This window comes from Calidris pugnax, unplaced genomic scaffold (genome assembly GCF_001431845.1).
Source record: "Calidris pugnax isolate Ruff unplaced genomic scaffold, ASM143184v1 scaffold273, whole genome shotgun sequence".
Taxonomy (NCBI): Eukaryota; Metazoa; Chordata; class Aves; order Charadriiformes; family Scolopacidae; genus Calidris; species Calidris pugnax.
Window position 1 is genome coordinate 3,147,977 of NW_015094508.1, and position 20,318 is coordinate 3,168,294.

Genomic DNA, 20,318 nt, shown 5'->3' on the forward strand with positions numbered 1-20,318 from the left:
TGGGCCATTATTTTCAATGGTCTCTTTGCAAACACGTAACAGGATTTTTTTCCCCTTAATTAATTTATTAGTTTGTATTTTGTCTTTAGCTTTCTAGTCTAATTTATGGGTGTGGTAAATGGCAATCTCTTATTTCCTAAGCATGCTAGTTTCTTAGGATGTGTTTTGGACAATAGGAACATTAGCATGCACCAATTTCTGTCTCTATCTTTGTTAGCATTTTGCCTAATGCACACCAAAAATAGTGTTCTTTCCCTCACATTAAATGCTCTGAAATAACTTCTTAAATGCTTGAGTTAGAAATGATAACCAGACAGACAAGCAAAATCCCTTTATGTGTTGCACTGTAGAACCACAGGAACAAAGAAACCAATAAAAATTATCACAGCACAAAAATGTAATGAAATGTTCTTTTATTTGTGTCTCCACCCAGGGTGTAAACACACACTGAGGCATTCATTTATCTTTACAAATCTCTAGCCTCACTATAACAATAATTAAATCCAGACTCTGACCCAAGTGTTTTTTAGAAGAAATCTTTGAGATTTTTTTTTTCTATTTCTGTTTCTAATTATACTAATCCATACCAATACTAGTAGTTTTATGTTGAAGGACAATGGCTGCAGTAGTCTTCTTTAAAGGCATCTCACAATAAGACATTCTACTGGTCATGTCATTTAGTTATAATTTCCCAGTTTTATTTTGTACCATGCATATACACCTTTCAATTTTACCTCTTACATAAAAAAGAATTTTATGAGACAGGACAAAAATAACTTATGATTATATGAAAAATAACTGTAACAAATCACAAAATTATACATACTAGTAGAGAAAGAAGTGTAGCTAATTCTTTTGAAAAATTATTTTTCATGGTATGCAACAGATATATCTTTAGAGCAAATATCAGCCAGATATACAGAATGGCAAACAATTCAATTGTGTATATGTAAGCATGTATAAATATGTAGAATACTCTGTAAGGCTTAGGAAAAACATACTCCCACTTTTTCTCCTCACCAAAGTGCTTTGTGTAAAAAAAATTACACAATATGCTGCTTCCTGTACACAATAAAGAGATCTTCTTCTCAAATAAAACCCCACCCAGCTAATTTTAAATTGTTGTCTTTTTCTTTTGCTTTATCTATTCCTAGGAAATATAAAAACCAAACCGAAACAAAAAACAACAACAAAATTTCACACAAACCACAAAAAAGTGCTGTTTAAAAATCTGCTGTAAAATTACACAGGGAAAACAGGAAATAAACAGTTAAAATGTAATTCTTATACTCATTCACACCTCTTCTAAGAAAGTTGAAAACAAAATACAATGTGACAGATGGCCTTAGCACTGCAGTACTTCAGCATCCAGTATTAGCAAACCGTAATGCCTATATGTATATGTGTATATATACATGCATATATATACACAGAAAAGCAGATCCAAATACACACATGCATGTGCATACACTCACACATGTACACATGCGCTTTGAAACTACTTTGAACTCCAGTGTAGACCCATTTCTAATGCAGATATAAATAGACTATTCGAGTCTGAAAACAAGAAAATTGTATAAAAGAATGAATATTAGCATATTGTTTAATGTCCATAGTGTAAAATAACTTCATTGCTTAGATATGAATCCCTTTAGAAAGTTAACAATCCAGAAAGTAGAATAACAACACAAAAATCACTGAGGCACAAGTATTGGTATAAAAGTCAGTAACTGGAATCACGCTATGTATTTTCACAAGCACCATTTTTCATTGTAATATGTGACGAACATGATTCCCTATTTAAACATCCAAAATACTTGAGACAAAATGGTTCTTTTATATAAAGTGTTCCTCAGTGATATAAGCTGATCCCCCAAAGTCAGTCTGACTCGAAAGAGAATAATGAAATAATCATAAAGAATCCTCTTTCTCTTTGACACAGAAGTAAACAAAGGTGTACTTTTTTACAGACTTGTAGCCCACTCTCATGTGCTTGATTTGATTGTACTCTAGCTCCTTCTTTTCAAGATTAAGGCTCATAGAAAGTTGTAAATATATATGTTATACATATATATGAATGAAAAAATGAATGAATGACTAGCAAAAATTTCCTTTTTTAAGTGTAACTGATAAATCCCCAAATTACGAATACCCTTTTTGAATTTGGTCTTCCCACTTTCCCTTTGGTCAGGATCTTTCATGATGTGTAAAGCCGCCTCTCAACAGGAGAGCCTGAACATTCAGACACCACAAAAAATATCTCAAAAGATTGAAAAGTCAAGGTGATACAGATCTGAAGTCAGCAGCAATATTCCAGTTTCATACACAGCAACTGACAAATTCTGGATAATCAACTCATTAAAAGAACCTTGAGGGATTTATATACACAAAACTATGTATATACGTATACATACATAGGTAAACACTGGGCTTGATTCTGCTCTGATTGATTTCAATGGAACAAAACATTGTCCTACACATTTGAAACTGAAGAGTTCAGCATGTCTAATTACTCCTGCTGAACCCAGTTATGCATGTGCAGTGACCACAGAATGGGCTTTAAGATAACACAAGATTAAAGCTTTATTAAAAAGTGAAAGTTGCTGTCAACACACTGGGCCAGATCATACACTAATGCAAAAGGGCTGTCTTTCTGCCTGGGTCTGCACAGCTGTGTAGGGAAGCCTGGTGTAATTTACCTCAATAAAACCCATATAGACCTAGTTTTGCAAACTGAAACAGAGGGACACATAAACTTGTGATGTGAAAGCAGAATAAAAGGGGGGAGAATTTAGTGCAGAATTATCTGTATTTAAGCCATATTACCTCTTATTGTACATCATTTATGGGCATACTTTATCCATATATTCTTTGTATTTATTGGATGAAAACCTCTCCATCAAATATGTAAGCACATATGCCTGTATATAAAAATATACTTCATTAATATAAACTTCAAAAGATTGCCAGTATTTATAAACATCTGGACATAAATTCATCTATGCAGCATAATGGCAAATACAACTATGAATTTGTCTCAAACTGCACTCAATGACTCTCAAAAGCATCTCATGATAAGGAAATGTTTGTATAAATATTTTTTAAATTCATCTTTCTAGAGGAGTGATTTCAGAAGCATAGTTGTGGTCTAGCCTGTAAGAATGAACTTTATATTTTTGTGCTTATGAAGTCCTTCTTATTAGATGTCATGAGAATATTGAGATGCACACTACACAGTAAGAAGTCCACAAAACGGATGAACAAGCATCAATAACCTAAAAATCCAGTCTTACATAATGTAAGAGTTGCTCCCAAGGTATATAGGATCACAGTGACAACACATCCCCACTGCAAAATACTGTCTTTAACTCAGACCCTTGTAGCTTTCAGAAAAAGTAACCTGATTTGCTTGCATCCTGGACTAAATTCAAGGACCAGAGCCTGACATTGAGTAGAAAAATCAAGACCATCAAACCGGTTCAGTTTTGCTCACTAAATAACCAGAGGGAACATAGCATGTGGCATGGAAATGAAAAATGTTAGGGCAACAAGAATTTAACTGAATCAGTACAGATTGCTTTTAAAGAAATCTGTGGAATTTAAGAAATAATCTTTTCTACAGGGTATTCTAAACCTTCCTACAGAGTACCATAGCACATACAGCAATAAAGCTCTAAAATATAATTAAAAATCAACAGAAAATTAAAACATATTTATTCTTACCTAGCAGCTGTGCTAAATATAGAAAAAGTCCATGTACTTTCTCATGTAGTGCATTCAACCCTTCTTATTCATTGCATAAAGCACTGGGTCAGAAGGAACATTGGAAAAACAGCAATGGCCATATTGTATGGCTTAAAATACAGAGGGAAGGAAAAGACAGGTAAACCAAGGCCTGTAAGAAATCCAGTACCAATGATCTTTGGCTCCAAAATGAAGCCGCACCAATGCCTCCAGTGGGTAGGAGCAGGATGTATGTCTAATTTCTCTCCCTTTTTGATGCTGGTGTGTGTTGAACTTTGGAAGCATCATATGCAAACAGGTTGTGCAAAGAGCTGTGCGCCTTTGAAATGTTTGTAGCATGGTCTGGTTTTACTTCTATTCCTTTTCTTTTTTTAAAAATAAAGGAATTTTCTAAAGCTGTGTTCTTCAGTTCTTCTTCCATTCAGATTGAAAGGATTACAGCCAACAAGTAGTTTTCTTATTCAGTCTATGAATTCCCTTTGAGAAATTAAAAAGAAAGAACAAAAAAAGCAGAGTTGCTGTGCCACAGATGAAGAGAAACGAAACAATTGCTAAAGTTTTGGCAAAGCTTGCTTGCCCCAAACATTCTGCTTCTCAGTTGACTGCTTGATGAATGCTCAGTGATTGCTTTTTCCCTCTCCATTATGTATGTATATCAACCCATATCCCCATACATACGTGGCAGTTTCATGGAGAGAAAAGTTTTGTAGAGAAATATCAGAAAGGCAAGATGAAATGGAATCAAGTTCTTGTAACTAGATTTATATTACTTTAGCTCTCAGTGTAGACAGAAGAAAGCTGGCTAGAACAACGATCTACTGCATTTACTTGTAGGAAACTGCTATCCTCTGGCATGCTGCGAGCTGAATCACCGAAGATACCTGTGGATCCTGCTGGAAAGTCATAAACTGGAAAAAAATACAAAATTACTTAATTAATTAGGATGACTATATCATGGATAATGTCCTAATACAGATTACTAGAAATGGCTTTAAATCAAATACACAAATAAAACAAACAAGACAACATATGTAAGAAATTAATAATAACGTAACTTAGTGCTTACCAAGGGAGGAATTTCAGTTCTGTTAGAATCAAGTCTGAAGTGCATCAGATTTCATCACAACTAGCAGTTGCCCATTTAATGGGTGCTAATGTTGTGATAATTTTAAAAACAAACTTCATGCTTGCTAATCAAATTTCATCATACCCAACACATGATAAGAGGCAATAAAATATTGTAGAGCTCATTTGCTTTAAGCAGACACTGGCACAGAAATTACTAACTTCTACAAGCAATAGCAGTAAGAACAATAGTAGCTGTTTGCAGAAAAAATCCCAAAAACTTTTGGATTACATCTTTACATGCTGAGACATGCCTCTTTGAAGTTACAGGTGCACTGGCTTTTTAACGCCCTTACTGAAGGACCAAGACGTAAACGAAATTTCAAAGCACAATAAATGTTAAGTAAAATCATCCTGTGTGGAAGGCATCAATTGTGCTTAGTCCCTAGGATTACACCCACTGTCTTGTGCTGATCCTTGAAACAGAGGTAACTTTCACGCGCCCAGAGCAGCCTGCAAGCCCCTTATGTACTTCTCAGCTAGGCAAAGACTAAATCACTCATGTACAGGAAAGTGTGCACCCAGACAGTTCTTGTCATGGAAATGAAATAAATAAAATAAATGAAATTAAAGACTGAGAAAAATCAAACATGCATAAAGCAAAATCAGTGTTTTGAATAATTTCAGGTCCCTGCTACAATACTTACAGCAGAGTGGAGTGGCTGTGCAGTTATCACATGGGGCACAATGGACTATATTTCAAAGCAAATACATAAGCTACTGACTATCTGACCCCACAGGTTAGAACCTTGAGAGGTCCTCAACAGTCTGCAGTCTGCACACAGGCCAGTTGTTACTGTGACCCATGGTGACCTCCACAAAGGTCTGAAGAACATCTCCTCTCTGTGAAGAGTCAAGTCTGTCATGACAGGTCCCGGTCACATACACAGCTTGAGAAGATCTGTCAAAGCCCAAAAACTGTACACAACCATCCACAAAGTCCCCAGCTGTCATTTACCTGTTATACCAGAATGAGCTGAAAAAGTTCGATGGAAAATACCAAGCCCTGCCTGGCCTGCTGATGTGGGAACTAGGCAGTCTTCAAAAGAAGGAACCATATTGCAAGAAACACCATGTTGTACATTCTTCTGACTGTCAGCATAATGTGGAGGGCAGAAAGTCTGAAGCTGCCCATAAAATCCTACAACAAGGAGAAGAAAGTGGTCAGTAAAACACCTGGACAAGAGACACAAGAGACATCATGTGGACCTATGGCTGGGAGAACAATAAAAACCTTGACTGCAGTAGCACCAGGATTTAAATTATTTTCTACCAATAAAGCAACTTTGATATGAAGGTCCCTAAGACTTTCTCCAGTTGCTACTAATTCCACACACAATTTGCTTCATGGACATCCTTATTCCAGCATGACTTGTGAGAGGCACTGATTGGGTAGAAGCTGAAATTTTTCAAGAAATTTTGTCCTTTACTCTGCAGTCCTGCACGCTGAACTGGTACTCTGCAGATTTCACACTGGGCTGCTGCCTGAAAAACCTAAGAAATTGCTTAATTCAAAATAAAGGAAGATTACCCAAGCAAGGTCTGAATAAAATCTGAGGGTCTGTCACCGATGCCAAGACAGCTGACTGATAGTGGGGACATGCATAAGAGACTCAGAAGGGCTGCAAGGTGATAATGGGGCCTGCTTACTGGTAGCAATGAGTCCACATGGAAGAGAACCAAGACTATTGTGTGACATGACATAAAAGATCCCCTCCAGGCTTTTCTTCTTTCAGTTGCTTTTTGTTCCTTAAGTGATATTTGAGAGAGGCATATAAGCACTGGGTAAATTCACATTGAAGTCCATGCTAAAATATATATTAATATAATCACAGCCATGCTTCTTGGTAAAACAGGAATGTGTATGCAGTCTAAGAGGCAAAGACAGATGTTCTTCAGTAGTTTGGCCTGAAGATTTTTCTCATGGAAGCAAGGTCTTTTCTCCTCCTTTAAAAATTCCTGCTAAGTCTAAGTTTTGGAGGCTTTTCTCAGTCTGAATGATGGCTTTTATAGGTAAAAGACTGGTATGCATTTATTTCTGTTTTCTATAATATGTTTTAGAGTATATGTCAGAAATGAAACCATTATAAATTCAGTATTACAACATATACATATTTTTCTTTTAAGAAAGAATCAAGCTCCTCTCCGTCAGTGCTGTGACTCCTTGCTCACACCACTCCCTTTCCATGTATAAAGGAAAAAGGAAAAAGACAGTGAATTAACTCTGAGGTGTTACATAGAAATTGTAGGCCTTGACTGTCCAAAAATAGGCCCAGGAGTGAATACAGTCTCTGAAGACTTTGTTAGCAAACAGTTTATTGCCTAAGGGCTGGTGTGCTATTCTCTTGATGAAGAGTATGTTGTGGTAAGTCACAAAAAGCCACTGTCAGAAAAATGACCCCCTACCTCAGAAAGCATCTTAAGGAATTTCCTGTGTCTCAAGTTTATTCCACAGACACTACTGTCATTAGAAAAAGCTGACGCACAGGGCCGTTCCCTCTGGACAGTCTAGTCAACCAACATCCATATGACAAAGTCCTTCCAGCTGAATTTCCTTTTATTTTAGAAAGATCAATAAAAATAAACAACGACAAAATCTTCCGTAAACCCTTAAAACATCAACATCAGGAAAAAGGGGAAAAGAGGGATTGAAAAACATCCCTAAAAGTAATGGAATGTTCGGGTGAGAAACATATGACAAAAGGCCTTTGGGTGCCATTTAACAGGTCAGAAAGGATCAAGAAGATATCCCAGAGGATAGGAGAGAAGAAGCAGAGAAGACCCTTTTCTGGGAAGCATGAAACATAGAATCACAGCCTATCGATATTTGACAGGGATATGCCTAAATATCTTGGCTATTATATAACACCTGACCATAACTCTTGGCCTATTAATTCATTACTAGTAATTAGAAATAATAACGGGGTAGCCTATGCTTAGAAACATGTTATGAACAAAAGGCACTTGGCAAGCTTTTTCTGGATCATGCCTAGGAGCAAGGTATATTTCCATTTAATTTCCTATGGAAGTGTGCACATGATACTGCTGTTTCCTAAATCTGCACTGAGTGTTTACATACTGTTAATGCATTTCATAAATAATAGTGATGGGGGAAGAAGGATGCAGTGGAAATCATGCTGTATCACTTCATGTGATATAGCTGATTTTCTGCCAAGTGGGAGGACGGATGCATGATTTAGGAGTTTTATGATTCTAATTATTTTTCGTTTGAGACTCATTTCTATGGTCTCCATGAGGAAACATTCAAATGTTGGCATGCATAAGATATGCTTGAATTGAAAGAGAAATCTCAATATTTAAAAGCTGCAGAATTGGCCAGTACTATGGACAGGAAAAGACAGGAAACAAACCTGGAAACTCAGAAAAGACCTTATGGGGGGAGGTCTACGTAACAATGATGAGTGAAAAACAGTTTTTGCTTTTTATTTAGCAGTCTTGCAAGACACTTCTGTGTAGACACGAGATAAATGCCTAACTTACATATACACAATGAGTTTAGATCAGTCAAACAGTTACATGACAGAACACTGAAACAATTGTCACTGTTATGTCTGAAACCTGCATGAAAAAAAGAGTATTTAGACTTGATATATAAGTCGGGGCGGGGGGGGAGGAAAAATAAAAGAAAGAAAAATAAAAAATAGAATCATGGTTCCTCTTCCACAGCAGGCACAACTTGCAGACTCTGTCCTTACTCTAGGGAGGCTGGAGGCTCACAGATTTCATTGTCTTTTGCAGGGGCTGCAGGCACTTTGCATACCTAGCTGTAAGATGATGATTTCAATCTTTTTTTTCTTTTAAAGTTTAACTGCAACAAAGCTGAGTCATACTGCAAAGCATGTTAGGAATTTACAACCCATCAATCCGTAAATGTTCAGTCCTGACATTTAAGAATCAACTGTAGTAAAATAAAATAAAATGAAAGAAAAAACAATAGCCATGTAAAACTTGACTTAGAAGCTGCATAGCTACTGACAGTTTTTGCCTCCTTTAAAAATGCTTTTAAAATCAATTTTTCTCTCAACCAGCAACAGGACACACTGTGCAAGTTTACTGTTGAGTCAGACTGGTTACCAGAAACAACCATTTCAATCTATAGTGGTCTAAGCCAGCTGGCAAGACCCTTCAAGACACTCTCTGAAATGTCCTTTCATATTGGTCTGTGCTCATTCTCTATTTGTGCCCTTCTCACAGCATTCCGTTCCTGATGGAGAAAAATCTGGCAGTAACTTTGACTATTGCTTGCTGAAGTCTGGCAGAAAAACTACCTACCTTGGGGTTGGGCTATTGTGAGTCACATCCTCTGTGTTTGCTCATTCCCTTAAGCAAGAGAATATTGTCTAGCAAAGTCTTACAGGCTTTGACCCATTGGTACATTAACACACTGCAGAAAGAACCAGGGAAGTGCACAAAGCACTTTCATTAACCGATAGACTCCCAAATAATTTTTTAAGATTAAAATGAGCACAAAGACATAATTCAGCTTTACTAGATACATGTTCTTTTCACAATTCAGTTTCATAAATACCCATCTTATAAAAATGGAGAGCCATAAACAGGAAAGAGCAGACCACAGCATACATCGTTTTTTCCACCTCGGTTATTTAGCACTATTCTAAATGTCTCTGTCCACATATACAATGAATCAGGTCCCCATGTAGAGGTCTTTGAACTGGAGCCCAAACATGATACAACAAAATCTCCTAATTTGGTATCAAGAGTTTCTTTATTCACATGGTGCCATGCCTAAGATGATATGCACTACTGCTCAACGTAGGATAACGTGAAACCATACGCAGTTCAGGGCCTAGACCCTGACCACAGTTGGCTCCTCGTTTGAGATTATCTGTTAGAGAACTATCTGTAGCATCAGTTTTCTTTGTTTTCATGCATCACTGGAAAAATAAAAAAGGCAATTGAATATCTCTTCTCAGGACTGTAACTCTGGATTGCATCAGTTGCTCTCTTATTAAACTATTTAAAACACACGCACCCACAAGGTTATGTCAATTGTCTTTCTTTGAATCAGTACACTACAGGCAAGATCCATGATGTCAAGACACAGAAGAAACAGTTATTTTTCTGGCATGATAGCATTATTTCCTAAAGAAAATTAAGCATTTTTATATAAGATTAAACAGCTGAATAGTGCAAGAATCTCTTCTGAAAGAAAGAAGCTCTCATTCTTTGTCACATACAGAGCCTCTTCCTGAGAGATGCTGAGCATCTGAGAATCCCAGGTACACAGCCCATCTCAAATTCATAGCTGAAATCATGGTCCACAGTTTGTGACAAATCCCATTGAACTAATGTGGACAAAGATTTCATTACAGTTGTGTAACAAATGACTGCCACAGTTGTCATTTCCATACGTAGGAAGTTTCTGATGGACATATATTTCCTTCTCATTCAGCTCTCTCCCTGGCACCAAAGAGAGAGAATATTTTCTCAAGAAAGTCATTATAACTGCCATTAAGAAATAAACATCATGGGTCAGTAGTCTTTACTGTTAGGGTATGTAAAAATTTCAGCTGTCTTTGGCCTGAACTACTTCAAAATAGTGTTCCTCTGCACTTTATTTCTACAGTGTCCACTAGGTGAGTTACATGAACATCAAGTAATCATTTGGTACCATCTGAGTGTGAAGAACAAAAGGAAAAGAAAGAGTAAGACAGAGATATGAGTTACGTATTGTACTGCCAGGTGGACTTGCACATGTGAAAAACCCAAAATGTTTCTATTTATTTAAATCTGATTATTTTTAATTAAAAGATAACTGTTACTGGTAGAGCTGCCTGTATAGATACACTAGTATAGCTAACTCACACCAGCTAACAATTTTTTTAAATAAATGGGAACTTTTTTTTTTTACTAAACATTTTGCATGACGTTTTAACTTCTTCCATTACTCAGCCAGCACTGGTCACCAGATTAACTCACAAACACAAATGGCATGGGTTACAGGCACAACTTTAAAGGACAGCCAGATTTTTAGTAAGAAGAAGCTCACAGTATCAGAAGCATTCAAAATTGTGTCAGCTATGTCATTGCCCAAAGGATCTTTACTTCACTACGCTATAAGCAAGTGAGAAGCTTGCTCGCTGTGACGGAGGAGTTTCTATTGCTGTTATTTTCTTTCCTACCTCATGCATCTTTTCTGACTCGCCTCAGAGTAATACCTTATTCTTGAAGCAGCCTGCGTGCTGCAATTGCCTGTGTCTTCAGGTACCTCCGCTGAGATCCCTGTAGTTGTTCTTGGCTCAAAAGACTCATCAGTACAATAAAAGTCCTGGGCTAACTGCTGCAGATTTCTAAGATGTGTACTGTCTTCCACCCTGTCTACAAACGCATAGTCCAATGGCATACAACGGTGTGGAGAGAATGGGAAGTCGTCACTCCAGTCTCCAGTGCAGGATAGTTTCAGATTTACTACCCATGGTAATCCAATAAGAGGTACTACAGTCCAATGAAAGGAAAGAGCTTCACTTCTGTAGCTGAGCGAGTCCTCTAACATCATCGCTTCCAAACATCCCATGCGGCAAAAAAATTGAGAATTTCACAAGAGGAAGAAAAGGGAATATTTATTATATGATACTAACCAAGGCATCTTTGACATTCCTGTGTATCTGATGCTGAAAATCACTCAACAAAATATGAACTGTAGATAATGTTCTTCTAAGAAAAAGCAGTTTCACAATACAAGTAGCTATTAGATATAAGAGGCTTGTCGGTCTTGTATCTGTTACATAATTTCTTTCTAAAGGATAGTGCTCTGAGATCTCCATGAGCTTTTAAGATGCTCAAGCTTTCAGTAAGGGAGTCTGTTTAGAACTTGTTTTCTTCAAAAAGCTTACAGGCAATGAAACTCTCTTCCTCAGTGCAGCCAGTTTAAATGGAGTTGACAAGTTTAAAACCACACATTGAGACAGAAATGTCACCATTGTTTGGTAGTGGACTGAGCTGAAGTGGCTACAGCTACAGCACTTTAAATCATGAAAACTCGAGTATTGAATAACAGGAGACAGAAACTAACAGAGCTTCTTATGTATACCATATAGTCCAGGCTGGTGATATAACTCTATGGTGTTTTTCTACGTTATAATGATGTGACCAAGAAAGATGACAATCTTCGTATTGCTGCTGGGAAAACATGACCATGAACTCTTGAAACATTTGCTTTTGAGAGGGAGAGTTTAGGCAAGCCTTTGAGGCACACAGCACAAACAAAGCTTTTAGTGTAGCACATAGGAGTGAGACAGCTGTGCTTAAGTTGGAGGGAGTACAATCTGACAAAACACCTCCTATAGTGACAATAGGTTACTTAATCTTTGAAAGATCATTTAAAACCCAAATGTGGTGATTGTATTGAAATGTATTAAATCTTTCAATACTTAAAAAAAATAAATAGAGTTTTCAGTCCACGTTGTCTTCCTACTGGTTTTAAGTGCAGAGATCTTTATAATTACAAGTTTGAGTTGCTTTCTATGCATATATATTCCTGTCAGCAATGTCTATTTTCAACATAGGTTTTCCGAGGACTGGGAAGCAAACAAAGTAACGATAAGGTGGGACTAAGTAAGATCTGGGTTTAAGCTCCAAGCCCTTGAGGTTATCCACTTTTTGATCCACTCAGACGGAAGTATGAAGCTCTATCTTAAATTTGGATGTGGAATGGGGCTTCAGCCTGTATGTGACATTGACTCTGATGAGGGTTTCTACTGGGCCTTCTTCTTATAATGGTTTTAATGACCCATGTCTTTTGTCCTTTTAAATCCTTTGTGGACTGTAGGAAGGGGAGATGGGAATACAGTAGTATCACTCTGGCCTGCCCTGGAGAGAAGATGCCTGAGCAGATAATGGAGCTAGCTGCACCAGCCAGTGCAAGTCCTGTATGGAGCAGCAACCAATTTGAGGTGATCTGTGAGCTTCTAGGAGTCAGGATTCTTTGGAAACTGATTAACTTTGAAGCAACTAGTTGTGATCCTGGTTTCTACAATTATTGAAGCTCCCATGACCATGGGAGGAAGAGGGTGATCAAGCCATCTATGTATGCACTCAAAGGCAATTTTTCTTCCTTTTCTTCCCATCTTTCTGGAAGATGAGTTCTTGCCAAATATTCAGCAAAAAAGGGAACGGAGTAAAAGGTATTGTACTGTGGAAATAGGAAGGCTAATCTGATACCTTCATGCCCCATATGCTAGGAATTTATTGGGCCTGCTCTGGCATATCTTTGCATACACCATATAACAATGAACAGTTTATTAATAAATTTCATCCTCTACTCGGTCGGTCGACCCTAGGTTAATAGTGAAACTTTGATCAGAGAATAGAAAAAGCCAAAAAATAACATCCATTGGTAAATTTCATGGTCTTCTAGTACCAATCAGTGCTCTATAGGATTACCAGTTCCTTGAAGAAAAGCACCTGGCTCAGATCCTGCTCACATGTGGTCTAGTACGATAAGAAGAAGAAAACCAGGACTGGAACCTTCCTTTCTCCCCTTCACACGCATGAACTCTGGAAGATGCCTCAGTGTCCTGTCTCATCCCTCTGCCTAGAGAGACTGCTTCCATCAGTGGAAGAAAATAAAAGAAGCCTTGGTTTTCTCAAGATGTTTTCAATGATATCTACTGTGATAAATCTCAGGAAGCCTGGTCAAAAAGCAGAATCCCAAGGCCTATAAAAGTCCAGTGTGCTATGTACCTTGTGGACATAAATATGGGAAAGTATACACTTAGACCATTGAGAGGTAACAGCATTAGTGCTGTCAACACATTTCTGAAATGCTAAGGTAATTACCATCCAGACTCCATACCAGCTAGAAAAACAAAAAAACCCCCCAACAAACAGCCCAACATTCTTTTCAGCTGCTGTTAATTTTCTTCTTGGCTACAGAAGCTTAGATTTGATTGAACAAAGAGGGAGACAGAAATCTTGTAGAAGCTCTTTTACACAGCATGAGTGGGATACAACTGTAAGAGACTTGTATGCTAATGGAAGAAGAGGTCTCCACCACTCCTCGAGTATAAGGGAGAAAAATAGTTCACCTCATCTGGTAAGACTTTACGTGTAAAGTGAGGAGGCATTAGGAGGATAACATTAGAAAATTCCAAGCAGAGGCCATCACAGAATTATTTGCGGTTCTATTTCAAAAGCAGCTCTGAAAATCGGTCTGAAGAGCATAACTCCATAGTACGATGAATAACAATTAGCTAAGCTAAGAATTTTAAGGAATTCTGAAGGGATGGATCTGAAGGCTATTTCCCAGAATCTTTCAAAAGGAAAGGTGCCTTAAAAATACTCTTGAAGCACTTAAATTGAAGCCAAGCAGCAGTGACAAACTAAAAAGAGTGATTAAGAATCTTCCTTCTTACCTTGGATGTGGAGGCTATTTGGTTGAAAAGATGGGTTTGTTGTGGGCTGGTATGTCTTTAGAGGCATTCCTGCAGGCTGCTGAAGGTGGGGAGGTTGTGGAGTCTGTCTCTGCATCATGTAACGTGGAACTGAAATTCTCTGAGGGCTGATGTAGTGAGGAGAAGGAGTCGGAGCCCCAAACCTAGGAATTCAGAAACACAAAATCGTACAATCCCCAATAGGTAAGAGCTAAAGAATGCTTCTACATTACTTAGAAAACTATAATGTTCAGCAGTTTGCATAGATATGGACTTCTGAAAGAACAGCGTGCAGCCCAGATACAGACAGGATATGTTTTCAAACGGCAACATATAATTTGACAGCTGGGAAATTAAAAGGCTGGATTGCATCCTTATCATGGAAAACCCCTTTTAACTTCTGTGAGTGGGTTTAAGTCTTAATGGGAGGAGACAACCCATGGGGGACCCAATTTCTGAGGCGTTGACAGCTGTCTGATTGGAAGGCCTTGTATCAGGCGTATCTGTCAAAAAATAACTGCCCTTTCTTACTGGAAGTGAACAGTCAGTTCTGGTCATTGGAAACTGATGAGTTAGATATTATCTTCAGGTCCAGGTTCAGGTCGTAGAAATCTTTTTATGTTACATAGAGCTATTTGAAAATTAACAATCTGAAGTCAACATAATGCATATGAAAGCAGGTGTTAAATGGTTTCCAGTTGGGCAGAGTCTGATCACATCAAAATGTTGATCTGGACTCAAAGTATAAAATTAGAAGCCCGGCAAAGGAGAAGAACCATTCAGACTGAACCTGGTAGTGCAGCTGCCACAGAGGCTCATCACTTCAGCGGTATGTTTTGCACAGCTCTGTCACTGCTGTCACTACAAGGATATACAATACTTTGAGAATTTTACAGATTTTGTAAGTTTCTACATTTCCTTAAAATTGCATGCCTCAAAGTACATTACAAATAGGTGTTACAGTCCTTTTTGCAGATGGAAAGCTGAGGTTATAAGAGCTTTTGTCCGTGTGCCAAACTACCCACTAGACCAACAGGATCTAATTAGTAAATGAAAGATCAGCCTGTGTTCAGGAACAGCTCAGGGCCACTTCCTCGCCCATGAGTGGAAAGCCAGGAAGGCCAACAAAAAAAGCTGGGATGTTTCTGCGAAAGGGTGAGTGAAAGCCGATGTGATATTTGTCTCACGGATCAGCCTCTCTCTCCACCCCTAAAAGCAAGCTGCAAGTCTGTGCTGAGCACGAGTACCCACCTCTCTCTCACCTACTGCGCTCAGTAGTTGCTGCTAGGAGGGATTAGTGCTTGCAGCTAATACAGTCTGCCAGGCTCCTAACGCATGAATCTGGTCGCGGTTCTCCCGAGACTGGGCCTCAGTACACTAGATGACTTTTTTTTAACCTACCAATAAAGAATGTTTTTCCTGCAGAAATGTAAGGAAGCTGCAGTTTCACTATGAATACAATAGAAAGTGCAACTGCAGTAGTAGCGCTACAGAACACCTCTAGATAGGGTCATTATACAGCTTATAACTGAATTTAAAGGCAAGACACCTGAGATCTTTTATGTTGCAGCTCAGAACAGTATCTGCCACACATTATCTGTGTGATTTTGATTTAATTTGAAATCTATTCACTACAGTTCTGGTAGATACATAATTCACATTTGGAGTCTAGCAAGTGTCAAGATGAACTTTGGATGATTCACTTACTGCCTATTCAGTTTTCTTTGAGAATCACAATTTTAGGCATATTAGATAGGGTTTGGATGGTCTTTGTGCCGATGTGATATTAACTTCATAAACACATATATTACTTCAGCTGTGCTATATAGATGGAGGAAATAAAGTTGTCACTAGTGAGTCATTGGGTTCTTAATGTGTCAAATATTTCATTGTTCCAGACAACTGATGCAGTGTAGATATAAAGACATACAGAGAGGAAGAGAATAAAGCATGCATTTCACAATAATACTAGAGAATACTTTTTTTTTTTAAAGATAAATTACTAGCTACATTGTAATAAAATATCAGAGGTTTTTAAAAAGTGCTACAACTACCTGATTATATGTCTCCTGAGTAAGGACTGGAGGTAGTTTTTGTATAGTGCTCACATAGAAAGACTGTTTTTGCTGCCAGAGATTAAGAGCAATGCACAGACAGTATGTTATTACTACTATTATTTTAAAAATCATGGGATATCATCCTCTGTGTTTTCAAAATTCATTTGTGAAAATTAATCTCTGAAAAATGGTTTTAACCAGCAGCCAACAGCAGGGGAAAAATCCTTTCTAAAAATCAAAGTGAAAAGCAGAGTTTTACAGATTTCACATTTGATTTAACATCCAAAAAAACTCTCTCAATAATAATGCACTACTTTATGTAGCCAGACAGTAGTCCTTTTTAGTAGACTTTACTGGTCTTTATAATGATTTATTAATCTCTTCACAAATTCCTGGCTTATTCATATGCGTGACTGTAGTTATCTACTTTTACTTCCCTTCTGCCTAACAAAGGAGAAACTTGGACTTGTCTCAGTCCAGATTTGTCCCTGAGCAAATCACAGTGTGTTACTGGGGGAACTGCAAATTTAATTTTATTCCTGAAACAATCAGGACCAGCTTGTAACCACTTGGAAACTGCCATCAGGAATTGTGGCCAAGCCCTGGAGCCGATGTAATCAGGAACCAGCCAGATTTGCAGAAAGATGTCCTTCCCTATGCCTGCTGGATGCAAAATCAGAGCAGGAATATTTCTGGAGTCATCGAGTAACCTCTCCCTTTCAAATAGCAGCTAGGAGAATGGGTCCTACTGGAGAATGACTAGATTTGGATGTAAGCAAGATAGATGACAAAGTTACCACAGCTTACTCGTTTAGACCAAATTAGTTAAAATTGCACATATATATGGGTTTTGTTAATGACCAGTACTGGTAGCAGCTACATGGAAACAAGATTTTACTCTAGGACTTGTTGACTGGAGCTGGCCCAAATGTAAACTACATGTACAATCTAAGCAATATGTGGAAAAGGAAGAGAAGAGGAAAACTAATAGTACACTGTATTTATATAGTATAAATACTGTATTTGTATAGTATTTGTAACTATTCATATAGGTTATTTCAGCATGGTTGGCCAACTGTAAATGAGTCTTTGGTGTGCTGGGAAAGCAACCTTTTAGGTCTCTTTAGCAAGGGTATGCACAGGGTGTTTCTTCACCTAGAATCTCAAGTGCTTTGAGACCCTTCAATTAAAGAAATGGCTGTGCTGGTGTCAAAAGGCTGAAGGGGTTATTTTTGTAGGTGGAGAAAATACAAAAAACTGGATGATAGCAATATCCATTTTTTGTTAAACTTTCCACCAAGCAGAACTGCCATTGCAGTCAAAGACAGTGGAGTTCTAATCCTTTTTATTGGGTTGCAACAGTTTGGGAACACATCCAGATGCTATGCAGTTGACACAGACAGGAGATCAGGCTTTCATCTTATTACAGTTGAGGTTTTGGCTGGACAGAGGACAAAACCGTAACCTGCCTGTAGCAGGTTGCTTTCACCAACAATGTCCTGTACAGTGCTGCACTTGGAGGCAATGTTGTGAGGAAGAATCTGTGCTTGCTCCCTCTTGATTGCCTTTGTATTTCTAGACAAATCCAGAAAATCTGGAGTGATGTCTCCCTTCTCTGCTTTAAACATCCATGTCATTCTGCTTTGATCTCACTTTTTGGTTTGGCTTCACTTTTTATGCGCTGCGCTAGTGACTTTGCAACTTCACAGTCCACTGTCAGTGGGGGAAGTATTCTGTAACCCAGCATATTGCACTCTAAGTTAGTCCAGCTTACTATCAATAACAATTAAATAAACATGGTTTAATAACACTTGTAAGGAAAGCATAGCTTTTGCCAAACTCAATTTTGAAAAATCAAATATTTTCCTTGAAAGTCATGAATATATTAATTTGACCAAAATAACAGAAGCTCAAATTTTTTACCAACCTATGATATAGCATGTTTCTCTGCAATGATTTTTTCTGTTGCAAATGATTCTTCTCCCATAACAGAAATATTTTGGCCAACACACACACAAAAATTTTTGTCCATAGTTTTGTTCAGCCACCAAATTTGCACTCATCAAGCTCTGCCTCACACCCTGGACAGCAATGATCCCACAGCAGATTTCTATCCTCATGGTGTCTCGGGGGAGTAGACTGCATGTGCCAGTTGACTTTAATTTTAGATCCTTCTTTTCAGTCATTAATAAGTGTCTAAAATTCACTTTCATGCTCAAGCTTTAGGAACACAGGAACTGCCACTGCAGGTCAAACCAGTGCTCCCTCTGGTCAAAAGAAAGGATGGTAGGAAAAAAGAAGAGCCCCTCTGACCAGAACCACATGGTCTTTGGTGAGAAGAAAGGAGAATTTCAGTGGAATCGAACGTAGAATTTTATCAAGGAAGCGGTAGGTGGCCACCTCAATATACATATTCCCTGGAGACTGGGATATATAACTTTAAATTATCTCTTAGCATTTTCTGTGCCTGTATCAGTTTTTTGCAAATGCAAAGAAAGGAAAAGAGTGTGTTTGTTAAAAGAAGTGTGGAAACAGTCTGGAGAAAAATCCCAAGCTTTGCTAGATTGGCTCTGAAAGGAGGTTGTAGCGAGGTGGGTGTCAGTCTCTTCTCCCAAGTAACAAGCAATAGGACAAATGGAAATGGCCTCAAGTTGTGCCAGAGGAGGTTTAGATTGGATATTAGGAAGAATTTTTCACCTAAAGAGCCGTCAAGCTTTGGAACAGGCTTCCCAGGGAAGTGGGTGAGTTGCCATTCCTGGAGTTATTTAAAAGACATGTAGATGTGATACTTAGTGACATGGTTTTGGGATGGACTTGGTTGTGCTAGGTTAATGGTTGGACTTTCTTAAAGGTCCTTTCCAACCTAAATGATTCAATGGTTTAAGTTCAGGCTTAGACTTTCTGCCACCGCCAGTCTTTAGTGTCTCCATTTATATGTGTCATTTGCTCACTAACAAAATAAGTGATAATATCTTAGCAGACAATCCTCTGAAGTGCCCCACACCTGGAAAGAAATTACTGTACTGATTTCAAAACCAGTTCAAAAAACAGTTTTAACTAAAGACTTTCTTCGAGGCAGCCCTTTTTATGTCACACAAAGGGTTTTGTAATACGTGAAGGTTGGGTGTCTTGAGTCCTTGGTTAGAACTACTCAGAGGTTTTTGCTTCTGGAAGTCTGGCTTGAAGCTACTTACTTTTTTACAGCAAAAGCATAAAAGGAATATAACCAGACACTAAAATAAGAAAAAAGAAGCACTGTTGCAGAACTTTATATAGCATTGCATTAATGTTAAACTGAAAAATTCAGCAATAAGTCCTTCTTTCCAGCTTTACAGTCTCTAAAATTCTTGTCAAGCCAGGATGCATCATGCTTCAGGGACATACCACTAGCTCTGGCTCAGAAGTAGGTGAAAAATCATCTGGAACACCAAGTCCAAATGAAAAATTCTGTTCTGGTCTCATATCAGTTAACAAGATACTTCATGCATAAATGCAAGCCTTAAAAAGCAAAATGTATACGTTGACTATTCCAATAAATAATTAAAAAAAATAATTTCAAGCATTTGGCACCATCAATTTTGGGGCACTGAGCTGCACATGTTAACTATGCCATATAAACCCAAAATTTTTTATCTGGGTTTTAATTAGATTGGTTTTTTCAGCTTTCTTGAATGTCCATTTCTTCTTTTCTTAAAAAAAAAGTGAACGCTATATATTCCCTTTTATATATACACACTTTTGGGTACCACTACCATGTAGTACCATCATTGAACAGTTGCAATATTTTGTATTAGGGAAGCACTGAAAGTTAGTATCAAAGAGCTGGAATAAACTAAATGTAAATCTGCATTTTTATTACACTCGTTCTCGCCTTTGATGAATGAAGTTGCTTCTTGGATCCAAACTCTCTAACTGACTTGCATTCTGTGTACATTGAGTTTTGTACACAGAATGAAAGCAGTGTAAGATGTGTCCCATA

General features: G+C 37.9%; 1 protein-coding gene across 1 annotated transcript in view; it reads right to left on the reverse strand.

Annotated features, from left to right (window-relative positions):
* Positions 1-398: 398 nt before the first annotated feature.
* Positions 399-20,318, reverse strand: part of GLIS3 (GLIS family zinc finger 3) — a 124,268-nt gene continuing 104,348 nt past the window's right edge. Inside the window, exons 7-9 of the mRNA XM_014964819.1 lie at positions 14,265-14,446; positions 5,828-6,010; positions 399-4,652 (exon numbers count right to left, since the gene is read on the reverse strand). Of these exons, the coding sequence (XP_014820305.1) occupies positions 4,516-4,652; positions 5,828-6,010; positions 14,265-14,446 (502 nt within the window). The 3' untranslated portion in view covers positions 399-4,515. The remainder of the gene's footprint in view (positions 4,653-5,827; positions 6,011-14,264; positions 14,447-20,318) is intronic.